The sequence below is a fragment of the Pectinophora gossypiella genome, unplaced genomic scaffold (assembly GCF_024362695.1).
Source record: "Pectinophora gossypiella unplaced genomic scaffold, ilPecGoss1.1 Pgos_33, whole genome shotgun sequence".
NCBI classification, from domain to species: Eukaryota; Metazoa; Arthropoda; class Insecta; order Lepidoptera; family Gelechiidae; genus Pectinophora; species Pectinophora gossypiella.
The window spans coordinates 187,094-197,553 of record NW_026063243.1 but is presented as its reverse complement, the minus strand read 5'-3'; the positions used below and the strand labels follow the sequence as shown (position 1 = coordinate 197,553).

The 10,460-nt window shown below is 45.8% G+C and overlaps 2 protein-coding genes across 4 annotated transcripts; one reads left to right on the top strand and one right to left on the bottom strand.

The window, feature by feature from the left end:
* Window positions 1–2,069: 2,069 nt before the first annotated feature.
* Window positions 2,070–2,816, bottom strand: LOC126381012 (uncharacterized). The gene has a single exon (XM_050030570.1). It carries the CDS (start codon window positions 2,814–2,816, stop codon window positions 2,070–2,072), a length of 747 nt encoding a protein of 248 aa, XP_049886527.1.
* A 2,128-nt stretch (window positions 2,817–4,944) lies between these two features.
* Window positions 4,945–9,847, top strand: LOC126380975 (uncharacterized). 3 transcript variants are annotated; one of them, XM_050030543.1, is made up of 3 exons: window positions 4,945–5,053; window positions 5,891–6,085; window positions 6,718–7,949. In XM_050030543.1, the coding sequence occupies exons 1-3, from the start codon at window positions 5,032–5,034 to the stop codon at window positions 6,732–6,734; spliced, it is 234 nt and encodes a 77-aa protein (XP_049886500.1). In that variant the 5' UTR covers window positions 4,945–5,031; the 3' UTR covers window positions 6,735–7,949. The 3 variants fall into 3 exon arrangements, with proteins under 3 accessions (XP_049886500.1, XP_049886498.1, XP_049886499.1); XM_050030541.1 differs by having other exon boundaries at window positions 5,891–9,847; XM_050030542.1 differs by lacking the exon at window positions 4,945–5,053 and having other exon boundaries at window positions 5,691–6,085; window positions 6,718–9,847.
* Window positions 9,848–10,460: the final 613 nt, after the last annotated feature.

The window sequence follows — 10,460 nt, the reverse complement described above, 5'->3', positions numbered from 1 at the left end:
CCGGCTGAGTCGATAGTGTGTTGCCAAGAGTCGGCGGAGGCACTATCGAGCGCGGCCGAGATCTTCTCGGCCAGCGCATTCAGCCGGGACTTCATGGTGGGGCAACGCGTGGTATTCCACTGCTTGCGGAGTCGCCTCTTTTCCGCGAGCATATTCGCAATATGCTTCGGCGTGGGAGGAGCGGCTCCCGGTTTGGGAGCTTCGAGCGCGGCATGTTGCAGTGCCCGCTGGACTGTAGAGGCGAACTCAGTTGCCAACTCGTCGACATCCGTGGGGGTCGAGACTGGTCGCATGGGAGTGTTCTCTACCATGTACTGGCCGAATTTATCCCAGGAGTACTTCCGCCGCGGCGGCAGCAGCCTCGTCCTGGTAGGATGGTTTGAAATGACCATCAGGACTGGTTGATGGTCGGAGCCTGTGTGATAGTCTAACGTCTCAACGGTGGGATCGGGCCGGAGCCCCTTGACCACCGCCAGGTCTATCACGTCTGGGAGATGAGCGGGGTTGTGCGGGTAGTGGGTCGGGGTCTCCGGCCCCAGAACCACATACCCGCCCCCGTTGGCGTCATCGAACAGACGTCGTCCATTTGGACAGGTCCACGTGGAATTCCAACCAACGTGCTTGCAGTTCCAGTCACCGGCCGCGATCGTTGGCCCCGGGCTGTCCAGAATTTTCTGAACGTCCGCAAGGACAAGGCGCGCCGCCGGCGGCTTATACACCGCAAACACACGTGTTGGGACGTCTCCGAGAGCGATCTCCACTCCCAGGGCGTAGATCGACTGAAGACCAGCGATAGGTGGCAGAGGCTGGTGCACCAACCTTCTTCTTACCAGGACGGCTAGGCCTCTATAGGCCTGACCGAGGTCACTGAGCTCGTCCTTCCGGTATACGAAGAAGTTGGGGATCTTCAGTCGGTCTGCGCCTCTCAGCTTGGTCTCTGAGATAAGGGCGACATCAATGTTCTGCTCCCTCAAGAGAACACGTAGAAGACCTATCTTTCTAGACAGGCCTTCGGCGTTCCAATGAAGGATTCTTAACGACATAAATTTTATGCCGTTAACAACCTCTTCATCCCGTCCAAAAGCACTGTAACAGGATCGAGATCCTGCTCCAGTGCCTTCAGGACATCTTGGAGTACCCCCATGGCGACCAGTAGTGCCGCCTTCTTGGCGGCGGCTGGATCGCCAGTTCCGGCCGACTTCCCCTTCCCCTGGCTTGGGGCGGGGGGTCGGATGGAGGGGGTTGTCTTTGGAGCAGACGATGTCGCCGGCTCCTTAGGCTGCTGTCGCGGCGGGATTTGGGGCAAGAAGGGACCTTTTCCTTCCCTGCCGCGCCTCCTCTTACGCCGTTTCGTAGGGCCACTCTTCGGACCGTTGGCCGCCGCCATGAGCGACCCCTGGGCGTTCGACTCGCCTGTGGGCGCGACCAAGACCTTCTTGGTCGCTTGCCCCGAGGAGGTGCGGGCTGTGGTTCCGGCCTTCTTGTTGCGCGCCTCGCGCACGAAGGCCGGGCAGGCCACATGGTTGGCGGGATGTGGCCCACCACAGTTGGCGCAGGTCGCCGGTTGCTCCCTAGGTCTGGGGCAGTCCCTGACCGCGTGTTCCTCCCCACACCGCACACACGCAATCTTGCGGTGGCACTTGTGCGAGGAGTGGCGGAACTGCTGGCACCGGTGGCACTGCGCCGGTCCCTTTTTGCCCCGCCAGGCCTCTATCTTCACCCCGGGCATGTTGAGGAGTTCCGTGACTCCATAAATGCCCGGGATGGTCGCAGCGTTACGCTCGAGCTGGGCATGGTAAATACACCCGGGTCGTCCGAAACGCGCCTGGATGGCGCGCACGAACTCAGGGGTGTACCCCAGTCGGCGTAACTCGGCCTCAATGAGGGCTGGGTCGGTGTCAACCGGCAGCCCTCGGATGGCAACCTTGAGGTTGCGCTCCGCCGGAAGGGAGTAGGAGAACCACGATATCGTGGTCTCCTTTTCCAGGGCCATCAGGTAGGACTGAATGGTCCTGTACTCCTCCCCTGTGCGCGGGATAAAGCGCACCCCCCGCCCGTATGGTCGGGCGTTAGGGGGGTGTCCGAGCTTCTCCCGGAGGGCTCGGAAGTGCCGAGCCCAGTCCGGGAGTACCTCCACCACCAAAGGGGGGTAACGCTCTCGCTTCGGCGGAGCGGGACGCGGGCTTGGCCTGGAGCGGGGAATGTACGTCCCGCTGCGGTATTAGCCGTGGAGAAGTCGCGGGAGGTGTCGAGGCCACAGCCGCGTACGACGGCTGCGTATCCATCGCCTCCGGCGACTGGCGTGGCGCCGGCGTGGGCGCGACCTGTCTCAACCCTCCTCGGAACGGGGGGGGAGATAGGGCTCCGCGCACCGGCAGTCGAAGTGCATGCCTGCCCTCTCCCGAAGACGGGGACTGGGCGGCGAGCACCTTGGCCGGCGGCGGGGACGTCGAGCGGGCCGGGGAGCGGCTCGCGCGAGAGGGGCGCTGCGGCAGCGGGGCTGCTGCTGCTAAGTGCAGCGGCGGCGCTGTCCGGCGCGGCGGCGGCGGCCCCAGCTCCGGCATGGAGAGCGGGGGCGTCCGCCGAGGCCCCGGTGACGGGGGGCCCTCGCCCGCGGGGGCGAGGGGCGCGTCGAAGTACGTCTCCCCTGCTCCCGGCGTGGAGGGGGGGGAGGGACGCACTGCGTCACGCGCGGGTTGGCGCAATGACGCCAGGGTCTCCCGCAGGTGCGGAATCCCAAGTAGGGAAGCCGCCGCGCTCCTGCGGAAGACCCTGGGGCGCTTAGGGCGCCGTTTGGGGAGGGAGGGGGGCGGCATGACCCCCCACCACCCCAATTGACGATTCACCCGGCGGCGGAGTCAGAACTCCTTTCCCGCCGGGGGAACAACCGGGGGACACCTGGCGCACCAGGCGTCCCCAGCCCGCTGGGCAAAGACCTCCCGACCTCTCGGAAGCCGACCGACACCCAATCTTACCCGTGCCAGGCGATCGCTCCCGCCGGCTTCCCTCCCGGCCTAACCACACCCGGCAGACCAGTGCCTAAGTGTGGGGTTCCGGGAGCTCACCGGCATTTAGTCGCGACCACCTGTCGCGGGTCGGGGGACCGAGCCGGACCTAACGAGCCCTAACCTCGAACTTTGTCGAGGGGTTTCGGAAGGGGGGAGAGCCACTTCCACGAACACTAAGTACGAGCGTGCGCAGACAGCTGAAGTGCGTGCGGAAATTGCAACTCCGACTATCCAAGCCCGCTGTCCGGTGGCGAGCCGTTTTTATAGAGTGGTGTCAACAAGCGCTTGAAGTGGGGATGACGTAAACAGCACGTGCACTGTTGCACGTGCTGTTTTTTCACCAAACAGTCAACATTCTGTTTCCATAGCATATTTAAGAATATTGTTTTAATGTCTTAAATCTTCGAAATACATTAATTAAATAAACAGTTGCTGACAGTCGGCCATCCTAAACGAAGCATGACCTCATGCGATACTAAAAGAAATAATTATATAATATAATACACGTATATAACAATAAGAAATTTGCATAATATTATTTTTAAGTAATCAGTTTCATACATTAAATTTCTAGGACCTTTCCGTCCTTAAACTAAAATAGGACCCTTCCGTCCTTTACAATACGACTTTTCCGTCCTTTACAATAGGACCCTTCCGTCCTTGACAACAGGACCCTTCCGTCCTTGACACTAGGACCCTTCCGTCCTTGACAATAGGACCCTTCCGTCCTTAACAATAGGACCCTTCCGTCCTTTACAATAGGACCCTTCCGTCCTTAACAATAGGACCCTTCCGTCCTTATTTAAATTTGACTATCGTACCTCTAATGAAAATTACATATTAGGATTTTACATTTTCATGATATAGTAAGTGAGTAAATAACATAATATATATAGTATTTAGTCCGAATCACCAGTCATGTCATTGTCACTGTTGTGCGGTCGATTGAAGCTCAACCACGGTTTTATTTTATCAATAGCAACAATAGTAGAATACAATCTATTCCCTTTTTTTGTTAATGGTGTATCTCCTATCTGGAAACGTTCATGATCAAAAACTTTTATAATCCTATAAGGGCCCTGAAACTTTGGAATTAGTTTTCTGCTTTGACCTTTGGAAGGAATCTGTCGTTCCACCCTCACTAAGTCACCTATTTGATATTTAACCGGCTCGCAACGTGTTGGCATCCCCAACATTAAATTTATATTTTTTAGTGTGACAACACTTTTGTCACTTCCCTTCCGTTCTTGCTCTCCATTCAACTACTGTAATGTGAACACTTTTTTGTACGAATTTAATTAAATTCAGTGAATTGTGCCTACTTCTGGACGTTTCATTCTCAGCCTTCGCCTCAGATAACCAGCCCTCACAGCCATTAGGAATCTAACACCCCAAACCTAACATTGGTCCTTCGAAAAGACTGAGGAAAAGGACGAAGAAACGAAGCCAACCGCAGTGTGTGTTACGTGTGCAGTTAAAAAATCTCGTACGAGTAACTCCTTGAGCAGTAAAACCATACGCCAAGGACAACCGACGTGATTCGCCACGTGAAGAAGCGGCGTGAAGTGCCATAAATTTACATTCAGTCAGTGAGCTGCAAGAAAACATTTTTTTTCCAACGGGAGTCATCCATTTTATATTCTATTGCGTCATCATTTTTACATTTTATTTTACGCATAGAACATTTCTACGTGACACGACATCAATCAAGCAAGAAGGTAATCTCGACCATAATCATATATGGTCTAGGGACGTAAATCAAGAATTCAAGAGGTCGCGAAATTCTGCGTGCATCGTTGAACACCCGCGCTCGCGCCTGCCGCCGACGACTTCCGGCCGACGCCCAATCGCCATCTTGTTTCTTCTTCGCGTCGATTGCTCATCTTGTTTCGTGCCACGTCGTAATAAAATATTTTTTCAGATACTAATTATAATTAGATCTAGTAATATTTTTAAGATCTACGTAACTAGTTTTTATATATTATTGTGTTGTGCTAGAAAAAGCTGCGTTACAACTTGCAAAATGGAAACGGATTTGTCATCAGGTAAACAAATTGACCATAATATATCCACCTTAAACAGGCAAAGAGGCTCACTCAAAAGTTCAATTACTAAATTATACAATCAATTAAAAGACACAACTTCTGAACCTCAATTGACACGGGAGGCCCTTCTTGTTAAAGAAGAACGACTTCGTAATTTGTTCAGCCGTTATGAAGAATGTAATTTTCAGATTATGGGTTTTGATCCCAGTGATAAAGAGGATTCAGACGTTGTCGAAAGTAAATACTTGCACACGTTAACGATTATTAAACAATTAACCTCACTTTCTTTGTCTAACGAAAGTCAAAGTCAAAATAGTTCTCGTCATTATGTGCCAACTAAGTTACCTGAAATTACAGTGCCTCCTTTTACGGGAAAGTACTCAGATTATAGAACCTTCATGTGCCTTTTCAATTCTATGGTGCATGACAACATTCATTTGCAAGAAATACAGAAACTTTATTATCTGAGAACTTTTCTGCGGGGTGAACCATTAGATTTGATTAAAATGTTGCCTATGGTCAGTGAAAGTTATGCTGAAAGTTTACAAATATTGAATGACAGGTACAACAATGAATATAAAATCAGAAATGAGCATATATCTATGTTATTGGATATCCCACAAGTTTCAAAGTCAACTGCTCATCATATTAGACAGTTTATTTCAATTGTAAAACAACAGTTAGCTGCTTTAAAAAATTTAAATTGTAATGTACAAGAGTGGGACCCAATCATTTTGTGTGTGTTACTACGGAAACTAGATTTCTTATGTAATAGGGAGTTTCAATTGGTGCGGAGTGTCGATACACCAACCGTTCAATGTCTCATAACCTTTCTAGAGAAACGTGCATTAGCGCTTGAGAACTCAGAGCGGCCTTCTACACTCCATGAGAAGCAGACAGCACCGGCGAGGATGGTAGCTGCAGCAGTGAAGAGCCAGCCTCCAGCTGTGAAGGATCAGCCTCCAGCTGTGAAGGACCAGCGTCCAGCTGCAGACCCCGTGATGACCAAGCCGCAACCATCATGCTTACTCTGTAAGTCTGCACATAAATTATTTACTTGTGCCCAATTTAAACTTCTGAATGTTACAGACAGACACACATTCACAACAAAACATAATATATGCAAGATCTGTCTTACCTGTCATCCAAAGAGACCATGCCGTTACTTCTTCAAGTGCTCCTTCTGCAAGCAGAAGCACAACACACTACTGCATGAGGACAAAGCACCTACTCCAGTCACTCTGCTGTCAAATTCTTCTACACAGGTACTCCTACCTACAGCTAGAGTAAAGCTCTATGCACAAGATGGTACAGAAGTGCATGTCAAAGCACTTCTTGACAGTGGTGCCCAAGTATCATTTGTAACTGCTGAGCTTGTACAATTACTGCAGTTACAAACAAAAACACAGAAGTCAGGTGTTATAGGTATTGGCAATACTGTCAGTAATGTAAATCAGTATGTGCCACTTCAAATACATTCTCTTGTACGAAACTTTAATATACAAGTGTCTTGTTACATTCTAGACAGGATCACAACCAAGTTGCCCCAGCAGAAGGTTGACATGAGTAATTTTATATTGCCCCCCGATGTTGTCCTTGCTGACAAAGACTTTCATGAGCCGAGTAACATACATATATTAATAGGAGCTGACATATTTTTCCAGGTGTTACTGCAACATGAGCCTGTCTCCATCCAGTCGCCTGCACATTCAGCACCTAATGCGTCACAGTCTGCACCTACACCAACACTACTCAGCACTCAGTTTGGCCATGTCATAGCGGGTAACCTCCCCAGCCTTCCTGCTCACCCCTCAAAGTCAAACAAGAAGGTGGTATCTTTGTTTTGTACTACGTGTGATTCTGATCTTAACGACACTATGTCACTATTCTGGAAGACTGAAGATGTGCCTCAGGTATTCACAGAAAAAGTGTCAGAGCACGAAGCATGTGAGCAAATGTTTCAAGAGAATGTACAATTAACTAACAACCAATTTGAAGTTGCCTTACCATTAAAGTTGCCTCTCGACTCTGTCAATGATACTCTGGGAGATTCCTTGTACCTTGCATTAAAGAGATTTCATAATTTGGAAAATAGGCTGCATAAAGATCCAGTTTTATTGAAATTATATAAAGATTTCATTCATGAATATTTAGAGTTGGGACATGGATCTAAAATTGACATTGCACAATATGATTTAAATTCAGATCCAGTTTATTTTTTGCCCCACCATCCTGTAGTAAGAATGGATAAGAAAAGTACTAAATGCAGGGCTGTATTTGACGCTTCAATGAAAACAAATAAAAAAGTGTCACTTAATAATTTGCTTTTAAATGGTCCTGTAGTACAGAAAGAATTGTTCGACATTTTAATTCTATTTCGATTCGAACAATATGTATTTGTCACTGATATTAAACACATGTTTAGGGCAGTTAGTCTTAATGAAAAGTATCGCCCATTGCAAAACATTCTCTGGCGTGACTCGCCAGACAACAATGTTGAATGTATTCAGCTAAATACCGTTACGTATGGGCTAAAAAGCTCGTCGTATTTAGCCACTCGTTGCTTAATAGAATTAGCTGATCGATATGCAGAGGATTTTCCATTAGCATCATCCATTCTAAAGAATCAAACTTATGTAGATGACATTTTAGCTACCAATGATTCCTTAGACGCATTGATAGAGTCGAAAGAGCAACTTTGCAAGCTTCTGGACCTGGGAGGCTTCCAGCTACATAAGTGGTCTTCTAATAGAGTTGAGGCTTTGCACGACATACCGACAGACAAACAGTATTTCGACTCTATTGACTTAGAAAAAACTAATTTATGTATAAAAACGTTAGGTGTTAATTATGACATTAAGTCTGATACACTAACCCTTTCTGCGCCTAATACAGGCACTAACATACCTGACACTAAGCGGGAAGTACTCAGTTTTATAAGTAAGTTCTTTGATCCGCTAGGCTTGGCGGGCCCGCTCGTTGTAAGTGCTAAGGTCATTATGCAAAAGCTTTGGGAAGCACGTCTTGAATGGGACTCCATACTTAACGATGATTTAAGAAAGCTATGGCGTGAGTTTTATAAAAGTCTTTCAATTATGGCTCCCATGAGTTTCAATCGTTATGTCTGCTTACAAAATGCAACATGTCTGCAACTGATAGGTTTCGCCGATGCTTCGAGTTCCGCTGCTTACGGCTGCTGTGTGTACCTGCGTGTGGTTGACTCAACAGGTAATGTGAATGTTTCTTTACTCTGTTCGAAGTCTCGCGTCAACCCCATCAAACAGAGTCTCACCGTGCCGCGACTGGAGCTCAATGCCGCACTGCTGCTTGCGAAGCTTATCACCAGAGTGCATGATACACTCTCATTAAAAAAGACCATTAACAATGTTGTATTATACTCCGACTCACAGATTGTTCTGGCTTGGATACAGACTAATGCTGCTAAATTAAATACTTATGTAGCAAACAGGGTAAAGGAGATCTCCCAGCTCACCAGTAAGTATACATGGGCATATGTAAACACGCACGAGAATCCTGCCGACTGCCTGAGCCAAGGCGTCCTGCCCCATGAGCTCGAGAGCAACCAGTTGTGGTGGACAGCACCTTTATTCCTCCATGACAGTAAGTATGTTGCTCCCCAACAAGAGCAGTACACGGCCGACGGTCTACCAGAGGTGAGAAGGAGCTCTGAGTTCTCTAGTGCAATGGTTTGTACTCTCTCTGATAAGGCAGACATAAACCTTGATTTTCTTGATAAATATTCAGATATAAATAAAATGCAAAGGGTTCTTGCTTACATTTTACGTTTCTGTAGTAACACACGCACAAAAACTGATAAAATAAAACATAATTTCATATCTAGTTCTGAATTAAATAGCTCATTAAATTTAATATTAAGATATGAACAACAAAAGTTTATGAAAAACGAATTACATTCTTTAAAATGTAATAATACTGTAAAGAGTAATATTAAGGCCTTGTATCCATTCATTGATGACCGTGGTTTACTAAGGGAAGGCAAAAAAGTCATACACAAATGTATTGTATGTTGGAAATTAGAAAAGAATGTGTCTCAACAACTGATGGGTTCTTTACCACATGACAGACGCAATGCCTTATATAGAAGTAGGTTCTCATTAAATAAAGTTCATAATGTAACTTATTTAATCATTATACAATTTACTTTCTTATTTACAATGTAGACATTTTTCCTTTAGTATACATTTATACACATTATTATACCTTGTTTTCTAAAGTGTTAGGCTGGGTAATGTATACCATTTTCGTGCTCCCGAGGTGCAGGCGTACTCGCTGCGTTGTCTTTTTAATTAATAATAATAAGTATGTACTGTCAAGTGCAGATGTCAGTAGGTACTACATACATTTTTCTTTTATTTGAAACATGTGTATGTTTAATATCTAAGTATAAACGTTATTGCCTTTCTATTTACTAGATATTAAGTTTATTAAGCCACCTATTGTAGGTATGTTATGATAAGGACGTATGTTATGTTTATTAAGTCAATTTGGACATGGCATATTTTTAAATATTCCTTTTATTTTGTAATGAGTATGTGTAAAGTTTTCTTTAGTGCATGACTGTGTCAAATTGATCCTTTTCTTTTGTGATGATTAGGTGTAAAAGTTTTTAAATAGTTAAGTAACTAAAGTTGAACTAGGACAATGTTGTATGTTATGTCATGGTGTATGTTATGTCAATAGGTACATCCATACTTACTGATAATTATTTTTTGTATCTTACATGCTTGAATGCTGTCATTTAACATTTTCTTTAAAAAAATTAATCTTATGTTTTACAAATGTACAACTTCTTTGTCATAATAACCATTTGTAAATGTTTCTAGATTTTCTTTTATATCGTTTTATATGCGACCACAAACATTATCAAGTTAATAAATTAACATTCTAAATTTCATTAATAAAATGTTTAGTTTGTTTGATAGATTTGTGTTTGTTCAAAGCCACTAGCGTTTGTCACTATAATATTGTTATGTAAAGTAATTTATAGTCAATAACAAAACTGTTTTTAATATGCTGGCTTTTGCTTTGCCATACAGTTTAGTTTGGCTTTGAATTGTTTGTATAATGTTTAAAGTCATTAGAATTTTGGTTTTTTGTACTAATTGTTTTGTATAAAAGTACTTTGCTCGTAACTAAAGCTTTCTTTTGTGGCCGCAGCATGTTGGCATCCCCAACATTAAATTTATATTTTTTAGTGTGACAACACTTTTGTCACTTCCCTTCCGTTCTTGCTCTCCATTCAACTACTGTAATGTGAACACTTTTTTGTACGAATTTAATTAAATTCAGTGAATTGTGCCTACTTCTGGACGTTTCATTCTCAGCCTTCGCCTCAGATAACCAGCCCTCACAGCCATTAGGAATC

Coding starts and splice junctions, on each gene's coding strand:
- LOC126381012 (XM_050030570.1), bottom strand. CDS start 2,816: ATGCCGCCCCCCTCCCTCCCCAAACGGCGCCCTAAGCGCCCCAGGGTC.
- LOC126380975 (XM_050030541.1), top strand. CDS start 5,032: ATGGAAACGGATTTGTCATCAG. Junction 5,054..5,890: donor GGAAACGGATTTGTCATCAG/GTAAACAAATTG, acceptor TAACCTTTCTAG/AGAAACGTGCATTAGCGCTT.